The sequence below is a fragment of the Fukomys damarensis genome, unplaced genomic scaffold (genome assembly GCF_012274545.1).
Source record: "Fukomys damarensis isolate Sample0158 unplaced genomic scaffold, DMR_v1.0_HiC HiC_scaffold_16, whole genome shotgun sequence".
NCBI lineage: Eukaryota > Metazoa > Chordata > Mammalia > Rodentia > Bathyergidae > Fukomys > Fukomys damarensis.
The window spans coordinates 114,896,900-114,919,167 of record NW_022900928.1 but is presented as its reverse complement, the minus strand read 5'-3'; the positions used below and the strand labels follow the sequence as shown (position 1 = coordinate 114,919,167).

Genomic DNA, 22,268 nt, shown 5'->3' with positions numbered 1-22,268 from the left:
CTTCCAAAAGAAAATGATTTAGTAAATTTACAATTGTTGCCATAGTTCCTTTTATTTCTGCTTTGATATTTTGAATTCTAAAATCCCATCTTCTACTTTACCTTAGGATCTTCTTTATGAGACTGCTTCCCATTTCGGTCAAAATATTTAAAGCTATTGTGCCAAAACATAGGCTCAGGGGTTTGTCTTAGGACAGTTTTGGTGATTTTTTGTCTTCGGCTGTGAGAACATTGTTTACCGTGACATTGATTTGACCTGACCACTGATGTCATGGGTGGTGGGACGGTCCATGAAACTTGACTATATGTAGACATGACTTCATATTGTATGGTTAAACTATCATATTCCTGGTTTTTAATAGTTATGATGTGATTTAGAAATTTCCCAGATAGATTTTTTTGTTATTTAGACCAGAAAACTTGTTCTGAGAATATATTCTCTTGTCTTTTATATGTAAATTGATAAGTGTCATTGATTACCTACAAGGAGGCGTTGATGAATAATGAGACTGTCAGAGAGCTTAAAGGTCTAAGGCAAACAAAAATATTGTTGTCAACAGTCTCTATTCAATGAGAACAAAAGTAAAGGGCTTTGGGAATTGGTTCTTCTGAAAAAAGTTGTATTGAAACAAGAGTCAGCCACATAAGTACTACACTCTGATCTTATTGACATATTAAGGACTTTTTCTGTCACTGAAGTTTGCTTTTTTAAGATCCAGTATCATTAATTCTCACCTAAAAACCCTGAGGCTTCTTTAGTATTAAGTCAAGCATTTTCCTACATTTACTAGCCATGTTACATCTCTCCTACTAGTACGCTAATAAAATCTGAGTTAAGCATCTGACAGGACTAGTTAATTTGCCAATTATATATTTTGATTCAAACCAGATGGTTTTCAAATCAAACATTGACCTTTGTCTGTATCTTTATTGTACACAGCATTCAACTGTCGATGCTAAGGGAAGACGTTACAAAACAGAGATGCAGCCTCACAACTGAAGTGGCAGGGCACACAACACCACATTACACACACACACACACACACACACACACACACTCAGGTAACATATGCCTCAGAAACCTTAGGTTATGTCCTCACATGGCAGCCAATTTGATGTGATTAATTTGAGAACAAATATATTCAATATAAATAAAATGCTTGTGGAGAAAGCAAGTGCTCAGAGAATCGAGAATAGTTTCTACCTTGTATTCAGGCTTGTTGAAGGAAAAATGTATAGCTTTGCAGCATTTCGATACCCTAGTCAACCAACCCCAAACAACCTTTGACTAACATGAACTCAACAAAATAACTTTGTTTTCTTTTTAGATGACTAAACATATATATTCTTTTTCTAATTCTAAAGGCTCCTAATCCTGGAAAACTTTGAAGATGCTATCTTAAATATATCATCCAATAGTCCTTATTTTCCTTACTTGGCATGTGTGAGATATGTGACTAACAATTTGGCCAGGGGATCACCAGGTAATACTCTTATTAATAGTACAACTTTGCTTATGGTTTCTCTTTCCATTCTAACATATTTTCTTCTAAGATGCTATCAGAGAAAAAATTTTTAGAACATATTTTTCATATGAGTCAGTTTCACTTTGATGATTTGATATATGTAGAAACTATTTACTCATATAATATTCTGTCCCTGCTACTTGTGCCAGCTTCAATATAATGGTCATATACGGGATCATGTAATAATGGCTCCTTGGACAAACTTTGCAAATATCCAGAGACATCAGGGGCTTGTATAACCCTTGTAGACATTTCCTTTGCCCTTAATAGTCTTAATTGTTACAGTAATAAGGAAGACTGCCAATACAGAGTTCCAAAAGGAGATGTAAGTTATATAAACAAAAGCATTTTTGTGACAGACTATTTTTTATTTATTACCCTCACATTTTATTTTCAATTCTTCCCACATGAGCAACTATGAAGCTTATAATTAAGTCAATTAAAAATTTTTTGAGAAAATGTCTATTTTCTCACAGACATACTTTCTTTTTTTAACACAGAAGTATTTTTGAGACTTTATGACAAGCAAATAGAACAACATAAAATATAAACCATATCTTTGTTTGCCATGAATGAATGAATTAAGGTTGGAAGGGGATATTTACATCAGAGTGATTATACAATCTACCCCCCAAAATACTTTATTAATAGATCCAAAAGTTAGAAATGGAAGCACATGTAGTTCTAAAAGAGCAAAAACTGTGTAACACCTTTGCTAGAGATATTTTTATCTCTAAGTAGAATGTGTATGAATATTATTAAAATAATGAACTCTATAGTTCACATGGTTCAAGGAAAGGTTAAATTTTTCCTCATGTTCTATTTATATTGAAGTTGGCTTTTATGTTAAAAAAAAACTTTAGGAATAACTCAGGGTAAATGTGTCTTTCAAATGTACTTCTCAAATGACCTTGCAATTCACATAAAGTAACTCTTCTTCCCTCTATAGAAAATCTAAGACTTCTGCAGTCTACGATTCGATTTAAAAAATCTTTTCTTCGAAATGGTTCCTATGAAGATTACTTTCCTTCAATTCCTGAAGTCCTAAAATCAAAAGTAAGCCACGAAAGAAATAAACATCAATGCTTCCTAGAAAACTTTGGCAAGATAATTTTAAATTTTATTTCTGACCTCTGTTTATAGTGATACTATTTTGACTGTAGATTTATGCTGGAAAAAAGATCACATGTAAACACACATGTTATATAATGTGTTTTTGTAATCAGTAGAGAGCTCTACATAAAATGAACCAGAAGAGCCTAATTACAGTACATGAATATAAAAAATGGCTAATAGTACAGTTATCCTGATAAAGTTGCATTTTTATTTTTTGTACCGGGGATCCAACTCAGGTCCTTGCGTTTGCGAGGCAGGTCACCGAACCACTGAGCTAAATCCCCGGCCCTTAAAGTTGCATAATTTGAAAAAGGATTTATAATATGATTTCTAATTTGAGATGACTTTAGTATTTAAACCAATAAAATTTCAAAAGTTATGTTTTGACTTTACCATGTTAAAAAATCTAAAAATTTTGTTTTTACTATTACCAGAAATAGAAACTATTGAGTTACATCAAAACCCATTGAAAATGAGAGGAAAATGACTAAAAAACGTTTAGGTTCTTAAGTTTGAATCAATTTGTGCTTATTTGTCTATTATTCTTTGCTTAGCTCATGAATATATGGGTTATCATGAAATTCTCTTAATTTCTTAAATAACCCTATCAGGTTTTGAAAACAGCTTTCCTAATAAGAACAGCAGTTTAATTGGATTTATGTAACCAGGGATAAAGTAAAATTAGAAATGGTTTATTCAGGACAAGCAATATGATTTGCTGTAGAGTCAACGTGCTATAATTAAGCAGGCATGCAAAACATGATGTCCACGTATATTACAAATAACTATGCTAGCTAGATTACCTACCTTTTAGCCCTAGTTGGCTCCATGAATCAAAATTTCTAATATACCTGATTTAGCATTATCTTAATTTGTGCAAATAAGAAAGAAGTTATGTATTTATCTAGCAAATTCCTGCTCATCTTACATGGAAAAATTTAAATGTTACTCTTTCTACAGCACTGTAGTATGACCTTTTCTTTTGTTTTCAAGCCAGGATATTGACTTTGGCATCTGTGCTCCTGTAATATTTATCCATTTATTCTTTCCATCCATTATCTGTGTGTTCATAATTCTAATGTTTTTATTTATAAGACATAATCTTTAACCTCAAAGTGCTTATAATCAACCCAGTGGAGGAACTGGAAAAAGCAGATCAGCAAGTATAGCACAGTGAGGTAACAGGTGTGATATGTGGATTATAGGGACCTATGTGTAGAGATGGAATATTGAACTCAGGTTGTAGGCGATGGGGAAGAAAGGAAATTTTGTAGAGGAGATGTGTACTCTGAGTCATGAAGGCTGTGTAGGCTTAGGCCAGGTTGTGTATTCCAGACAGAGACATGTGTTTATTCAGAGATCTGCAACTGAACGACAGAAATAGGTCACCCAGAGTTAGGAATCTACTTGGAGTAGGAGGTGCTTATCGAGAGGGCAAGAGAGAGGGCTGTGCATGAAGAATGAGAAACTGGAGAGATGCACAATGAGGTGATTCTTAAGTGAAATAAATAGGACACATATGTGTAAATACCAAATAGTTTCTCTAATGTGAGACTGAAATAAGGACTAAATGAGGACTAAAAGGTATAATAGATAATGTGAAATAGGAAGAAAAGTGCAAAGGGGAAGGGGAACTGGAAGGGGTAGGGAAAAGAAAGATGGGAATGGAATTAATATGAGAAAAAGAAAAAATGGAAGCAAAGTCTTTGTAGATAGGGGTGGAGGGGTTGAAGGGAGGACAGGGGAATGGGGAAAAAATAAGAACTAAAATGGATTACGTAAAGGTGCAAATTTCCAATGACAAATGTCATTGTACTGTATATCTTAAAATTAATTTTAAGAAGAAAGAAAGTAAAAGAAAGAAAGAAAGAAAGAAAGAAAGAAAAAAGAAAGAAAGAAAGAAAGAAAGAAAGAAACAGTGCTGTGAAAAGAAGCTAAGCCCACACTCCAAAGACCTCTTTCTACTCAGTCAAGAAGTTAGAATTTAAGCCTGGCATAGGGTGCATGCCTATAATCTTAGCACACAAGAGGCTGAAGCAGGATTGCTGCAAGTTTAAGGCCATATAGCAAGACCCTGCCTCAAAAAATTAATAAATAAAAAGGAGAAGGTGAAGTGGAAGAGGAAGAGTTAGAATTTGAACCTTGAAAGCTGTGAATTTGAAGGGGATAAAATCTTGATTTTAGAAAGATTTTTCTGGAAGAATAGTGAAGACAACAGTGGAAGAAAGTGAAGTAGGTTATTTTTGCAATGGTCTAAGTAAAAAGAGAAGGCCTACCCAGTATGAGTGGTAAAAAATAAAAGGAAGGGACAATTTCAAGAGTAATTTAGGAAATTAAATTGACATGACATGGCAGCTGGTGCGATATAAAGCATAAAAATAGTGAATCTCTAATGATTGAGATTTCTGGCCTTCGGATCATTACTTGATATTATGGTTTGTTGAAATCATGCCTTCTCCATCTATGATGCCCAAAAAACTAGCACATAGTAGGAGTTTAACACTTGCTTCATGGATATTTTAACAAATGATGGTGTTAAAATAGAGCACATATGATGTAATTGTGTTTCCTGGGCAATTACTCATCACAGTTCTTTAGTTGGTAACTAACCAGGCTGCACACAGTACACATCAGGGAAATGGGACCAATACAGTTTCTGCCATTTAAACTAATGGATTGGGAATGGACTAGGGGTAATTTCCGGCACCACCTACAATTTAAATGTAATGCTTCTCTTGAGAATTACATTAAGAAAAATAGTTCTGCCTAGGAGCCATGAAAATGGAAATAAACTACATTTTTTGGTCCCTTAGGTAGAAAATGCTTTTCCACTTATAACAAGCATGGCATCTTTTAAAAATGACAGAACCTATTCAGTTCTAGACCATACTCCACGAGAAATGCTTTTAGCTGTCTCTTTACATTGTCATCTCCTGGCATACAGTACAATGTATGAAAAAATAGTACACATGATGGCATGTAGACAAACTCCAACAGTTTTATGACTAAGTTGCTCTTATTTCCCTGCTTTGCCTACCTGTGTGATGAGTATTCTTTCTGTGATAGTCAGTTGGGCAGACTCAATCCAAAACTTTATTCATAACATTCCTAAGGTGGCAGTGTGAATCTTCCAAAATGCCAAGTGCCTGTCATTCATTGGTGATCTTTCCTTGCTCCTCAGCCTTTTGATCTATCCTGAATACTGTGTTCCTTGTGAGCAACTCCTCCTTTCTCTGTTTTATCCATCTTTCTCTCCAGCTCTTTGGCAGGAAGCAGAAGTTCCTGATGGGGGAACAATGCCTAAGATACTTGCTCTCCACCAGGTGTGGTGCTGGATGTCTATAATTCCAGCACTCGGATGCTGAGGTAGGAAGATGGCATGTTGAAGTTCAGCCTGGAGAATTTAGTGATTTAGCAAGATCTTGTCTTAGAATTAAAAATTAAAAAGGGGTTATGGATGTAGCTTGTATCTCATTGTAAAGCCCTGGGCTCAATCCCCCCTACCAAAAGAAATAAAATGTTGTTCCCTATAGCAGAAAAAGATGCTATTTTTATTGTAACACCTTTATATTTTTTAATAGATCCTTTCCCCCTCCACTTACCTACCAAAAGAATATACCTGCTTTATCATATTAAGTCTATGATATTGTGAGGTCTTCATTAAAACTCTGATTCAGATGGCATTGGGAACCAGTAGGAACTGGGAAATTCCATTATATTTAGAAAGGGAGTTCTGGATCATCACCCATTTATAAGATGAAACCTTCTTGTGATAAAGGAGACAGGGTCTGTACACAAGGCTTTGAAAAATCTAGTCTGAAGTTGACACATACTTTTAATTCATGTTGATTATTTACATTGATTTTATATTGCTTGTGAATGATCCAGGTAGCTTCTAAAAACATAATGCATGTGTTGCTCTTAGAATAAAGTAGTTAATGATGACAAATACTCAGTGACGCCAATGCTGCTCAGTGCATTCCAGGTCACTGACGCTGACTTATATTCTTATTTGAGAGAACCAACTCAACTTCGGAAGAGTGGCTAAATTTCCAATTTCTCCTTCAGTGAATTTTATCTCATCAATCTAGGCCTATACTATATGGACTTTTACTGATTTCCCATACATGGATGTCTAACTTGTAACTAAAAAGCATATTTCAGTTTCTATTGGGTAAAAGTCATTGAAATTTACTATACTCTCAAAGTAGAACAAATATATCAACAATATTTATCCTTTTTATTTAAGAAAATGCCAAAAGAACAGACAATGAAGGATGGTGTATAGGGTTTTGGCTCCTTTCGTTAAAGATTTAATTATATCTGGTATTTAGAAAATAAAGCAAAAGAATAGTGTGTCAAATATGCAGTTACAATTAGCAAAATAATTTGGTCTATTCCAGAATGGAATTTTTTTTTTTTGTACCTGGGATTGAACTCGGGTCCTTGCGCTTGTGAGGCAGGCCACCGAACTGCTGAGTTAAATCCCCTGCCCCAGAATGGAAAATTTCTTGTAGCTATAAAACCAGTATGTAGAATTTTCATGCATATGAAGTCACTTTACATAGTTTCCAGCCATAAATCCATTATAATATTAATTACAATAGAAAATAGAATAACAACATTTCTGTCTAAAATGATCAGTGATTAATTTTTATGGCCTTTATATAGTTTCTATAAACCTCTTATTAAAGACACATCATTGTGCCTTTCTCATTTGATATATGGGAAGAAATATCCCTATGCTCATTTGTATACCTTGAAATACTTCATTTCTGTAAAATGTAACTTATGATTGGAAACTAAGTTACAGTGAATGACAGTGCATCTGTTTCTTTAGATGTTGCTGCAATTTATTTGCTTTCTTAAAAAAGAATCATGTAGGGTTACTTATAAGCGTAATGGAGTTGGCTTTCCCAGAGGCAAATTCTTGTTTTCCTCAGAATATATCACCTGGGAATATATCCTCAGAATACATGGGGCATAGTGAACCATAGAGAAAAATACAGTTGATAGCTTAGAAAATCATTTGATTTCATTTTTCCTCTGGGTTTGAGGATTTTTAAGTCCCTTTAAGCACTTTTATTAAAAAGAAGCACTCAGTTTCCTTCAATACATGAGAAAGCTGAAGAGTACATCCATCCATACAGGGCTGCAACTGGGAAAAAAAAACATGTGTGCTTCCATTCATACCTTAAAAATTTTCACATGAGAATGCATGTGACCCTCAGGCTGCAATTTAAGACTTATTAAATTTGTTGTTATTTTTTAATTGTGATATAATACCATAGCAAAATATTTACATCATAACCAGTTGAACCCTAGAATTTAATTGGGTTTCTTATATTCACATTATTGCATAATCAACTAGCAGAATACATTTCATTTTGTAAGATTAAAACTCCATACTACTGAAGAGCTCCTCATTTCTTCCTCCTCACAGCCAGCGGGAGCCCATGGCCTCCTTTTTACTTTTGTATCTATGAATTGCACTGAATTATACAATATTTGTTCCACTTATAGTATCCTCAACTTTTATTCATGTTGCATTGGGAGAATTTCCTGCTTAAGGCTTAAAATAAAATGTCATTTTGTTTATCCCTTCATTTGTTGATGGATGCTCGACTATTACCGATCACAGTACTAAAAAATCAGTGTCAGAGTATCTCAAGACCCCGTTTTCAGTCCCCTGTGGAGTGTTCCCAATGGCTCATGTAGTAAATCTATTTCTAATTTTGTGAGGAGATGCCATACTGTTTTCTCGAGTAGCTGTTCTACTATACATTGCAGCAGTAGTGCACAAGTATAACTTCTCCATATCCTGATAAACATTTGTTACCTTCTGACGTTTTGATCATAGCCATCCTGATGGGCATGAGGAAGAAAGACCTTTTTAAAGTTTCAAAGCAAACCTGCTTTTTTTCTGCCCTTACTCATGATTTAAAATCTAAATTAAAAAATAAAATTCGTTGAAGTGTCTGTGATTTAAATTGGATAACACCGAAGTACCTTGCCGTTTCAGTTTTCTTCTTTTTTAAAAGACTGCATCTTCTAAGCCTGAGAGTTTGTAGTTGACAGAGTCAGAACAGGTCCACATATATTAGAGTTTTTAAGAGGAAAATAAATTCAAATTTACAAAAAAGGCTTTGTTATAATAAAAGTAATGCCAAATGCCAACTATCTAAATATGTATGCAGTATTTCAGTGAATCAATTTGTTTGCTTTTTCTCGACTGCTATGTAAAATAATTTAATTAATCTATTCCTACTTTTTTGGAAAGCTGTCTCAACTTCGAAACTTGACGGAGCTCCTTTGTGAATCAGAAACTTTCAACTCAATAGAGAAAGCCTGTTGGCTCTCTAATACGAGCTTTGGGAGTCTGTGTGAAGACAGTGTGTTTCATCTGCAACTTCTCAAAGCAGCAGAGCTGGGCACCGATATCACAACCAGCTTCCTGTACCATGACAATATTATATCGGAAAAACTGAGAGATTTGCTGACTGGGGACATAAACAAAATTAATTTGAATATGGATCGGTAAATTTTCCATTGTGTTCTTCCTTAGTGAAATATCTTCTCAAAATGCTGTTACACTTCGTTAAATTTCTTCTGTTTTGTTCCAGGTTCCTGGAACAGGCGTTGCAAATGAATTACTTGGAAAATATCACACAGTTAATATTCACAATTGAGGGCTTGCTGCATGTCAATAGCAGCGCAGACACTTCTGAGCAGCCAGGTGGTTCCCCATTTGTATTTTAAATGCTATCATATTAGATCCCCTGTGACTCTCATGCTGCAGTTTAAGACAAGCTTTCCTGAAGAACCCAACCAACCCCATTTTTCTGTCTGTTCTTTCACATGAGAACTCAGGAGCTTTCAAGTATGGTTACTTGTCTAAAGCAAACACACAGCAATCAAGCAGAGACTGACACAGCAAAATTTGATTTCACAGCAAAAAGAGCTCCAAAGTTTACCTAGCTACACTGTTCACCTTTTGTTTCTCTTCTATATTAAACCGTGTTACACAGTTGGCTGCATGAGCAAGGACAACATTTCTTTGCTGCTGTGAGAATAATCTGATTAAAAAATAAAAAGATGCACTGCTCTCTGCAGAAATTTCAATTCAGAAATTTCTATTAGTATTCTGAGCATGGTACATTGTGCAATACATTTCTTCTTTGCATAGAGCCCCAGTACTGAAAAGAAAAGGATTTCAAATTTTGGACAACTGGCAGACACCAAATTGCAAGGATACAAGGTCCAGGGATAAAGAAGGCAATTTGCATGAGCATTTCTTAATAAAAGAAATTGAGGGCCAGGGATGTAGCTCACCTATCTTACAAGCACAAGGATCTGAATTCGATTCCCGATACCAAAACAAAGACACAAAAAAGAAATTGAAAGGCATTTGCAGAGTAGAGATTACAATCTGCTAAAATAAAAACAGAATATTGTTTACTGTACCTTAGCTGACCCAGATATGAAATAATTATAATGACTGTCCTAAAAGAGTTTGGAGTTAAATATATTCTGTTTAAAATGGGAGCCAGGTGTGGTGGCATATGCCTGTAATCCCAGCATTCAGGAAGCTGAGGCAGGAGGATGATGTGTTCCATAGCAACTAGAACTATTTAGTGAGATCCTGTCTCAAAAAAAAAACAAAAAACAAAAAAACAAAAAAACAAAAAAAAAACCCAACAAATTAAAATTCATTTAAAAATGAGACAATTATTGTGAATGTTTTATAAACTATAATGTATATGGCAAAGTCAAGGAAAAATGCTCTGGACCATTCTGTTCCAAATTTATCAAACCTTATCCCAAATGGATAATATCATATGATCCCAAATTAAAAAGTGTCTTGAATTGTGTGATGTTTTAAATCAAACGGACATATTTATTTAGTGCACTGTGTGTCAAAATCTATGAGGAGTCTATTTTTTCCTTGAATCAACCTTGAGTGCTCGACACCTTAGGAAAATTTACAAAGCAGAGCAATCTGTTACCTTGACTTAATGATTATCATAATAAGAGCAAGTCTAAAAATCAGATAGAAATAGATCTTAAAGATGAAGAGTTTGCCAAAACTTAGAGACATCTGTCTGACAAGGTGTATGTACTGCATGTATTTTAGATAGATAACTAAACAAATAACATTATATATGACGTGCATTTTGTGTGCATGTTGTCTTGCAGATCAGTTAATAGAAATGTTTAAAAATGTTGATGAACTGAAAGAAGAACTGAGAAGAACAACAGGAATGTCCAACACGAGTATCAACAAGTTGCTAGCTGTCCCTATCCCAGATAACAGAGCGGAGGTGGGTGCTGCGATTTGTGCTTACACAGTTTTTAGAAGTTAAATCTAGCTTAGCATTTGTTAAGTAGTTGTCAGTAAAACACAGAGAACTTGCATGCACATCTGGTAAGTTCTGCATGCAAATGGCAAAATTAGAGGTCCATCTAATTTTTAAAATTCATTTTGTATTTCATACATAATAAATGGACATAGTTATGGGGTTCAGTGTGATAATTCAATACATGTGTACAATGTATAACAATCAAATCAAGGTAATAAACCTTTCCATCTCCTTACAAATTTCATCATTTATTTGTGTTTGGAACCTTTGAACTCCTCTCTTCTCATTCTTTATATATTATATAATAAATTGTTATAAACTGTAATTACCTTATTGTGTGTAGAAGACTAGAGCTCATTCCTTCTAACTGTATTTTGCTATCAGTCATCCAATCTCTCTCTGTCTCTCACTTTCCCCACCTCTTCTAGCAAGAGACTTAAAGTAGAAGAGAAATTCTGAAATAAAAATATTATACTATATTTTTCCCATGTTTCTAATTTATTCTTCCCCTTGCCACCTTTGATCTCTCCTTTTCTTTACCCCAGTGTCATTCTTGAACAATTGATGCCCTTTATAATTATATTCACTATCACATACACAAGATCTGAGTTAAATTTACACTTACTATAATGATACATAAGTCAAACTATGGAAAATATCTTATTTATTATGACTAAAATTAAAATAGATATTCGTTTTTACTTTTTAAAAGTCTGAAGGCTTAGATATGGTCAAGGGAACTATGGGTAAATTTGTGGTTGTAGTAAACATTTTGGGGTGTGAAAATGAGTAATGTCATTTCCTTATATGCTGATAATAGGGTTTTCCACTCCTAATGTTTTATCTTTTATCCTTTTCTTGAGTCCATTGTCTGGAAATGTCATAGAAATTTTCCAAAAGAACTGCGGAACTCAAGGCCCTATCCATTCAAAACTTACATGTGACAGAACATGTCATCTTTATTCTCCAACATTAGATAAAGTTTATAAAAAGCCTGGAAGGCTTTCTTGGGAAGATCTTTGTTTATTCATGCCATTCTAATTGGTTCCTTCATATAAAAATTAAAATCCCTTTGCTTTCACTTTTCTTTCTCTTGGGCTAGCAAATAAAATCCGTTCACCTTTTCTTTTTTTTTTTTTTTATTGAGTTTATTGGTACATTTAGGGATACAGTACAGTTACATAGTGTAATAAATATATCGTTCGCCTTTTTTTTTTTTTTTTTTTTTATTGAGTTTATTGGTACATTTAGGGATACAGTACAGTTACATTCATTGTTGGGATCATGTACCTTTACATGGCAAGTCTTGATTCTCATTTTTTCCCCTTACCTCTGCCCTCCCTTCACACCCTCCTCCCCTCCCCATCTACAAACACTTTATTTTCATCTTTTCATTCTCTCACATTTTTTTCTTTTCCCTTTTTGTTCTTCCCCTACGTATCACACCTTCCCTACACCTTTAGCTCCTTTCCTCCCATTTCTAAATGTCAGTAATCTTATTAGAATCTTATGCATTGTTGCAGAATATTCACACCAGGGAAACTATTTGGTATTTACACATGTGGGACTTATTTATTTCACTTAGGAGTATATCTTCAATATGTATCCATTTTCCTATGAATGAATCTATTCTCTCGCTCTTTATGGCTGAGTAATATTCCATTTTATAGAAAAACCACAACTTCTTTATCCAGTTTCCAACGGATGGGCAAATAGGTTGTTTCCAAGATTTAGCTATTACAAACTGTGCCGCTATAAACATGGGTGCACATACTTCTCTGTGATATGATTCTTTTAGTTCTCTTGGAAAGATACCCAACAGAGGGATGGCTGGGTCAAATGGAACCTCCAGTCCAAGCTCTTTGAGGTATCTCCATATTGATTTCCATAGTGGTTGCACTAGTCTGCACTCCCACCAACAATGGAGGAGGGTTCCTTTCTCCCCACAACCCCGCCAACATTTGTTATTGTGTGATTTCTTGATAGCAGCCATTCTTTGTGGGGTGAGGTGGAATCTCAGTGTTGTTTTCATCTGCATCTCTCGAATGACCAGTGATGTGGAACATTTTTTCATATATTTTCTTGCTGCTTTCACTTCTTTGTATGAGAAATGTCTGTTCATTTCGGATGCCCATTTTTGGATCGGGTCTTTATATTTGGGGGGACTGATTGTTTTGAGTTCTTTATATATCCTTGATAATAGTCCTTTGTCTGAGGTACAGCTGGTAAAAATTTTTTCCCACATTGTAGATTGTCTCTTAGTTCTGCTAATGGTTTCTTTTGAAGTACAGAAGCTTTTTAGTAAGATGAGATCCCAGTTGTTGATTCTTTCTGCTAGTTCCCGTGCTACTGAGGATTTGTTCATAAAGTCTTTTCCTATACCAATGTCTTCCAGAGTTCTGCCTAACTTACTTTCCAGCAAGTTTAATGTTTCTGTTTTAATATTTAGATCTTTAATCCATTTGGATTTTAATTTAGTGCATGGCGAAAGATAAGGGTCTAATTTTAATCTGTGGCAGGTTGATATCCAGTTTTTCCAACACCATTTATTAAAGAGGCTATCTTTCCTCCACTGAGGATGGTGAGCTCCTTTGTCAAAGATGAGGTAGCTGAGTACATCTGCATTTGTTTTTGTGTCTTCCAGTCTGTTCCATTGATCCTCAGGCCTATTTCTTTGCCAGTACCATGCTGTTTTTATCACAGTGGCTTTGTAGTATAGTTTCAAATTGGGAATTGTTACACCTGGTGCCATGTGACTGTTGCCTATAATGGCTTTTGCTATTCTAGGTCTCTTGTGGTTCCAAATGAATTTTTGGATTCTTTTTTCTAGTTCTGTGAAATATAGTGTTGGAATTTCAATTGGCATTGCATTGAATGTATATAACAGTTTTGGTAGTATGGCCATTTTCACTATGTTGATTCTTCCTACCCAGGAGCAGGGGATATCTTTCCATTTTTTTATATCCTCTTCGATTTCTTTGATCTTGCCTCTTATTCATTTGGTCCTAAGATCTAAGTTTGGCAATCACGTTCTTAAAGAGCACATTCGTTTCAGTAAGAAAGAAAAAGACAATGTATATACTTATTTCTTTTAAAAGGGAAAGAGAAAGCTAATACAGTCTAGAATTTCATAAGCTTTTCTCATCATTTCTACCCGATGGTGAAGGATGGGCATCTTTCCATGGTCATACATGCCTTTCCTTGCACACTTCAGAGGTACTTGTATTGCTGTCTAGAATGGGAGACTGATATTATTGTGTGATTCTGGGCTTTTTAAAACTTTGTTTGCATTTCTAGACCCACAGAGTATATTGAACAAGATTATAACTTTGAATGATTAGCAAGAGGCAATGCAATTTGAATTAAACAAAAGAAAAAACTGAAAGGCAGTATGAATCTTAAGGTAGTCATTTTCCCAAGCTTACTCTTGGTATCATCATTCACCTTGTTGTTCAAGCAAGAAATCTAGGATTCATCCTGGGTCTCTCTGTTTCTTTTCTCCCCATTTTATTTTTCAAGTGAACTGTTTGTCCTCTAGTTTTAATAGTAACTAGTGCTTTAAAGTTCCTCGATTCTTAATGTTGTATTTGAAAATTGAGATGACAAAAACCCTCTCAAAGTAGACAGATAGTAATCAAATGATTCACAGCAAACATATTTTTCTCTTTCCAATTTGCAGATTATTTCTCGAGTGTTCTGGCTGCATTCTTGTGATGCTAACAGCACCAACCCCAAACTGGAGGATGCAATGATGGAATTCTGCAGCCTGCCTTTCACAGAGCAGTCTTCTCAGTCATACCACATTGCACTCACTCTTCTGCACTACTTGGACATTTACAACTTCGCGTACAAGGTAAGTTGCTGTTGGAGGGATGTACTTGTTGTATTCATGGTTCACTATGAAAGTATTTAATTACACACACATGCTTCTCGTACAGTGAGGGATAAGATCCATTTATATAGCTTTTGGAATTATGGCCTTATTTTGGAACCAAATGGGACCTCTATTAGAGATCACATATTGGAAATGTGCACATTTTGTAGATAAAAATTATACTACTGTCTTATTAACTCTCAGCATTTATATCCAAGACCAGAAATTAAAATTAATATATTATTACTAAAGCATGAAATACAAGTATTATAATCATTTTTACATCAAATAGGCATTAATTTGTTAAGACAAAATTCAATATTAGAAGATAGCTTTCTGTAAAGTAAAAATGAATAGGATTTTTTCAGGGTTCTCAAAAAACAGTTTGTGTGTTTTTGCAGTAGATAGATACAGGCTAACATTGACATTCCAGTTGAACAAGATAAATGGTCATTATTAGGGTCCAGGGAAGTCAGCAATTTCTTCATTGCCCTACATAGATGTTCTATAAGTACTTACGTAGTAAGTGATTGAAAGAAAAATATAAATGGAAAAATTAGACTCTTACTTTCACCCAAATCTATACTTGGATCAAAAATATTTACATGTTCTTAAAGATACTAAAAAGTTTTTTTCCTCTTTGAAGTAGGGGGAAAGCCCCAGAATTAACAAGGCTGATACATATTACTGAGATGTTATAGCCAAGGGGATGGGACTGTTTTCCTTCTGTACTGAGTCCATCATACAGAGCCAAGGCCTTCTAACTGATCCCCCTGCCTCCACATTTGATTCTTCACCCCAATTCCCACAACCCCTCAAGCAGCCAGAGTGATCCTTGTAAATTTAAGTGACATTACGTCAGCCCTCTGCTTAAAATTTTCAGTGATTTCCCACTGTATTAAAATAGACCCTGAGTCTTACAAAGGCCCTGTGGTCCATATATCACCATATAATATCAATTCCTACTTGGCTACTGTGTGAGGCCATGGATCACGGCCTCACTTTTGGTCTTTGTTCCACATTGACCTTCTGTTCTTAAAATACAACAAACCCTCTCTACAAAACTCTCAAACTTGCAAATTTTTCTCTGCTCTATTTATTTTGTTACTTTTTAAAAAATGATTTTGTTTTATTTTCATTTTTTAACTTATTTTGTCAACTATTGGTAGTCCATAAATTCTGTGAGGGCCTCTTTGTTCACAGAAATTTTTCAGTTGCCAAGAACATTGCCTAGACAAACTTATCTTCCAGAATGCAGCTCACCAACAAAAGAGATACATACAAGGCTGTCTCTCCTGCTGAATCCTGTGCTTGCAATGGTGGCCTTTGACTTCCTTGGGCACTCCCAGAGCTTTTTCCTCCTCAGAGACCTCATACTCCTTTCCACCTCTTCCTGTACCCTTCCTCTTTTTATTTTCCCAATAGAATGTTTTTCTTACCTTTTAGGATTACTCCTCTAGTTTACTTTTGCTTGCTTCTGTTTTTAAAAAATATTTAATTAAAAAATAACAATATATTTATGGCATAAAATGTGGTTATTTTGTGCATATAAAGGAAATTCAAGACAATACCATCACCTCACCTACTTACCACTTTTTGGAGGCGTGTGAATAACTAAAATCTATTCTTTCAGCAATTTTGAAATATACATTATTATCAACAGTGGTTGGTCACATGCTGTGCAATAGATCTCTTCTTTGTATTCCTTCTGTCTAATTGAACTCAATACCCTTTCACTAATACATCTTTTTTTGTCCATCTCCTCCACCAAGCCTGTGGTAATCACTGTTCTACGCTCTATTTCTATGAGTTCAACTTTTTAAGACCATGGAATGTTTATTCTTCTGTGTCTGGTTTGTTCCCTTTAGCATAATGTTCATCAGGTTTGTCCATGTTGGTGTAAAACACAGAATTCACTTTTACTTTTAAGATTGAATAGCATTCCATTGTATACCTGTGTATCTCACTCTATTTAAATCCTACTTATCTCTTCATATTCCCCCATCTTTTGTTCATTGTCTTTTATGATCTCCGTTCTTCCTATTAGAACAGAGCTCCCTTCCGAGCACCGGGATGATTTCAGCTGTATACCCATTACCTCATCCAAGGTTGGAAAGATAGTAGGTACTCAGTCAACATTTGTTAAATTAATGAATGGATAAGAGGATAAAATTACTTTAAAACTTTAAGATATTTTCAATGATTTTTTTTCCTGAAATAGGTAAGCATTATAGGGTTAAAATTAGTAAACTTCATATATCACTGAACATTTTTTAACAGATCTTCTCTGATATGTAGAAGCATTTTACATAAATTTAGAGTACAGTATACTCAGACATGAAGCCTTATGTATTTGACATTTGTCTTCCTGACATCTAAAATCATTTACTTTTGTAACCTTATTGAGGTGTAATTTATATACTGCAAAATTCATTCATTTTAAGGGAGCTACTCAATAATTTTTCAAATATTTTGTATTTTTAATTGACAGGTAATAGCTGTACACATGTAGGAGGTGCATTTCTTTTTCTTTTCCTCATTGAGTTTATTGGTACATTCTAGGTATACAGTACAGTTACATTCATTATTGGCATCTTGTACCTTCACATGACAGGTCTTGGTTCTCCTTTTTCCCCTTTCCCTGCCCTCCCTTCACACCTACTCCCCTCCCCTTTGCAAACACTTCATTTCCACTTTTTTCATTTTGTCACATTTTTTCTTTTCCCTTATTCCCTTTCCCCTACCCTTCCCACTTTCCCTACACCTTTGGCCCCTTTCTTCCTATTTCACGTTATCCATTATATCATTAGGATCTTGCGTACTATTGCAGTTTATTCACACCAGAGAAACTATTCGGTATTTACAATGTGTGACTTATTTATTTCACTTAGTATATCCTCAATATGTATCCATTTTGTAGGAGGTGCATTTCAATGTAGTGATCAAACCAGTGTAATCGGCATCTTCATCACCTTAGAATTTACCTTTCCTTTGTGTTGGGAGCATTCTCCTAGCTATTTTGAAATATTCAATTAATTGTTGTCAACCGTAGTTGCCTGCTATACAACAGAACATAAGAACTTATTCCTCCTATCCAGTTGCACCCTTGGACCCATTCATCATTCTCTTTCCCTCTCCTCCTCCCACACAGCCTTTCCAGACTCTATTCTCTATTGTCTCTGTATTCTCATACTCCCTATCGCTGTGAGATCAACATTTTACCTCTCACAACTAAGTGAGAATATTTGGTATTTTTCATGTCTGCTTTATTTCACTTGACATATTATCCATGTTGCTGCAAATGACAGAATCTCATTCTTTTCATGGCTATATAATATCCAACAGTGCGCATGTATACCATTTTCTTTATCCATTCACCCGTTAATGGACACATAAATTAAGTCTGTATGTTGAATATTATGAATATCACTTCATTAAACATGCAATTCAGATGGTTCTTTAAGCAACTAATTTAATTTATTTTGGACATATATCTTGGAGTTAGATTGCTAAATCATATGGTTATTCTATTTCTAGGTTTTTGGGAATGCTGTGTACTATTTTCTGTAATGACTTACTTTCTTTTTTCTTTCTTTCTTTCCTTGATTTATTAAGACAGAGTCTCACTATGTAGCTCAGGCTGGCCTGGAACTCACTATGTAGCCCAAGATGGCCTTGAACTTATGGCAGTCCTTCTGCTTCAGCATCTTGAGTGCTGAGATTGCAGGACTGTGCCCCCATGCCTGGATGACTATACTACGTTGTTTTCTCAAAACAATGTACAAAACTTCTCCTTTCTCTTTATCCTTACCAGCACTTTTATTTTCTCTTTTGATTGAGATTGTCTCTTGGATTGAGATTATATCTCACTGTACTTTTGATTTGCATTTCCCTGTTGGAAATTTTTTCATATACTTGTTGGTCATTTATGTAATCTTATGAGAAATGTCTATTCTGGTCATTTGCCCATTTCTTAATCAGGTTGGTATTTTGCTGTTGCAACATGAAGATTTTTTATTACATATATAAAAGTATGCAATTAGCACAATTTAATTTTAGAACATTTCTATGACTCAGAAAAAAAAAAACAAACCTCTGTTCATTTGCCTTTACTTCTCTTTCCAGTCTCTACTCCAGACAACCTCTAATTCTGATTGTAAAGATTTGTTACTTTTAGACATTTCATGTGGACTCTATGTGTGGCTTCTTTCACTTAGTATAATTCTTTTTACTTTCATACATGTTGTAACACATCAGCATTGCATTTTTTAATACTGCCAAATAGTATTGTATTTTAAAGGTACATATTTTGTTTATCACTTCTACTTGTATTCTATTGTTAATAATACTGCTATGAACATTCAGATACAAATTTTTGTGTGGGCCGATATTTTCACGTTTCTTGGGCTAACACCTAGGAATGGGATGGATTAGTATATTTGTTTAACTATTTAACTCTCGATATATTCCCCAATGTAGCTGTACCTTTATCATTCTTACCAACAGTGCAGAAGGGTTCCAGTTATTCCACATGAATCATTTATTTTTATTCTGTTTCTGTTAGATGTTTTTCCCTGGGAAAGATCAAAAGCCAGTTGAAAAAATGTTCGAACTGTTCAGAAGACTGAAAGAGATTCTCAATCAGGTGGCTTCAGGCACACATCCGTTGCTGGACAAAATGAGATCCCTGAAACAAATGCAGCTCCCCAGAAGTGCTCCATTAACACAGGTAGGAAAGTCGCCCAATATTGTTCCTGCTGAAAGTTTTTCCTGTCATACTGTTTTATTTAAGATTAGTTATAATGTATTTCGCTAACAATCTAGGCCCACTGAAAGAAATCATGTAGAAGAAAACTTCTATTCTGGCAACACTGTCTGCCATTTAAATTGGTGAAATTCATCATTCTATATTTACATTTGAGATGAATGTTTTAAAAGAATTAAAGAAAGTAGGATATTCCAAGCTTTATCATATTTTCTTTGTGTTTTGTTTTCAGCAGTATCTATAGCATATATCATGTTAATAAATCTCAGATTTTTATCTCACAGGCAATGTACAGAAGCAACAGAATGAACACACCCCAAGGATCATTTAGCACCATCTCTCAAGCACTGTGTTCGCAAGGAATTACCACTGAATATTTAACTGCTATGCTGCCCTCTTCCCAGAAGCCAAAAGGCAACCACACCAAGGATTTTTTGACATATAAATTAAGTAAAAAGCAAGTTGCTGAAAAATATGGAATTCCCTTACATACCAGTGAGTACACTTCAAAATGAGTTATTCTCAATGACAATTAAGAACATCACGTTAGCTTTTCATACTTTGTCTTAGCTTTTCATGATAAAAGAATTATTAATTTTCCCCAAGATTTAAAAGAGAAAATGTTTACAAAGCACTTGCCGCATGTGAAGCACATTGTGTACACCAACACATGCTGTCTTCTCAGCAGCCCTGTGAAGTAAGTACTACTGTGTTCCATCTCAGTAAGAGAGAAAGAGGCTAAGTAACCTGACTGAGGTCATTCAGCTTGAAAGTATCAGAGCCTGTAAAGCCTGTCCTCCGAACCACAACAGTATAGTCTTGAATCATGTAGTGCAGGGTTACATTCTGAAAAATACATTTTTGGGTGATTTCATCATTATGTAAACATCATACAGTGTATGTATACACACACTAAGATACACCGTCACTGGGTAACATGATCTTTTGGGACCACTGTAATGTATGTGGTCAGTCATTGACCAAAATGTCCCTCTGCTGAACATTTGTACTTTAGAATTTGTCATTCATAACTAGACCTTCCTTGGCAGGAGATTACACAAAAACTTGCCTTAAATTAGTTGGGGTCAATATTTTTTCTTAACTTTCTAGCATTAGAAATTTACATCATATTTGGTAGAGCTGCATGAATGCAACAGAACTACAAACATTTAATTGCACATCAAAGCTATTTACTTTATCTATAAACTTTGAGATGCAAAATGTGCTCGGTAGAGCTCCTCCAATTGCTATATGGATATTTAGTATAGCAATTGCATTGACTTGTTCATTCATCTTTTTGTTTATTCAACAAACATTTATTAAGCCATTTTTATTTTGATATTATCCCACTAGTAGACTTTTGTATATTTTTAGAACATTAAAAGTCAGTAAAATGTATTGGCTGGAAGCAACTCTGAAATGTGATTTTCAATCTTTATGTCTGGTCTTTAGAAAATGCCATCATTTATAGTAGGATTGCTTCTTGGGTTAAATTTTCTCACCTTAAAAATATATTACTACAATTTCTTACTTTGATACCAGGTACCTCACAGGTGTTTACAATATAGGAAGTGTTAAGGCATATGTTTTGAGTTTTGATGATAGTAATCTGTGTCGATTTACCATGAAAAAATAGATTTACAATGTACTTATTACATGATTTTTCTCCCAATTTATCTTTCCAGCACCATTTTGCTTCTCCCTTTATAAAGACATCATTAACATGCCCGCTGGACCTGTGATTTGGGCTTTCTTGAAACCAATGTTGTTGGGAAAGATTTTATATGCACCATACAACCCAGTCACAAAGGCCATCATGGAAAAGGTCTGACTGCTAGAACTCAATGTTTCTATTTTGAGTATGAAGATACTTTCTTAAAAATAATCAATTTCCAAATTTATTTTAGCAGACTCTGACTTCTTTATGTTTTACTTACTCTTACTATTCCTTTTGTCTTTTGAAATGTTTAATAATTCTCAACTTCTGCCTGATTGTGTGTAAGCAGTGGATAGGGGGTGATACTCCTTTGAAGAAAAATGAACCATGTCAACACTTAAGAATGTGGTTAATTGAAGTAAGACCATAGACTTTTCGATCAATCTCAAACAAACAGCAATTTTTAAACTAGTATTTAACTTTTGATGTTTGCAAAAATAATCACACTAGAAAAAATATTTGGTCATTGTATATGTAATTTGAACAAAAGCAATCCTGAAAGTATAAATACTTCATATTTGCATGATTTCATATTTCATACTTCTGTAGAAGAAAGATACTGAGAAAGACATTAATAATAACCCTATAATGAAAAACAAATAATAACCATACTTTTCATCTACCTCATTTGACATAATAGCATTTCCCTTTCCCTTTTAAAATTGGTTTTAATAATTTGAATTATAAATGTAATACTTTTAAAATGATAGAATGAAAGTTTAAAAAAACTACTGCACTACTATGTGGTCATTCAACGAGTTTTACTGAATAAAACATTAGTTTTATGTCTGTGTAAAAAATGAGTAGGAGGGGCCAGGGATTTGGTTCAGTGGTTCTGCAGCCTGTGTTGCCAAGCACAAGGGCCCAAGTTCAATCCCTGGTACAAAAAAAAAAAAAAAAAAAAAAAAAAA

General features: G+C 34.5%; 1 protein-coding gene across 6 annotated transcripts in view; it reads left to right on the top strand.

Moving 5' to 3' along the window:
* Abca12 (ATP binding cassette subfamily A member 12) overlaps nucleotides 1-22,268 on the top strand; it is a 183,158-nt gene that overhangs the window by 97,998 nt on the left and 62,892 nt on the right. For all 6 annotated transcript variants that reach the window (XM_010616024.1, XM_010616023.1, XM_010616026.1 and 3 more), the window contains 9 exons: nucleotides 1,365-1,483; nucleotides 2,475-2,581; nucleotides 8,922-9,178; nucleotides 9,265-9,377; nucleotides 10,838-10,962; nucleotides 14,681-14,854; nucleotides 19,440-19,604; nucleotides 19,925-20,135; nucleotides 21,326-21,465. In XM_010616024.1, coding sequence (XP_010614326.1) covers nucleotides 1,365-1,483; nucleotides 2,475-2,581; nucleotides 8,922-9,178; nucleotides 9,265-9,377; nucleotides 10,838-10,962; nucleotides 14,681-14,854; nucleotides 19,440-19,604; nucleotides 19,925-20,135; nucleotides 21,326-21,465 — 1,411 coding nt within the window. The remainder of the gene's footprint in view (nucleotides 1-1,364; nucleotides 1,484-2,474; nucleotides 2,582-8,921; nucleotides 9,179-9,264; nucleotides 9,378-10,837; nucleotides 10,963-14,680; nucleotides 14,855-19,439; nucleotides 19,605-19,924; nucleotides 20,136-21,325; nucleotides 21,466-22,268) is intronic.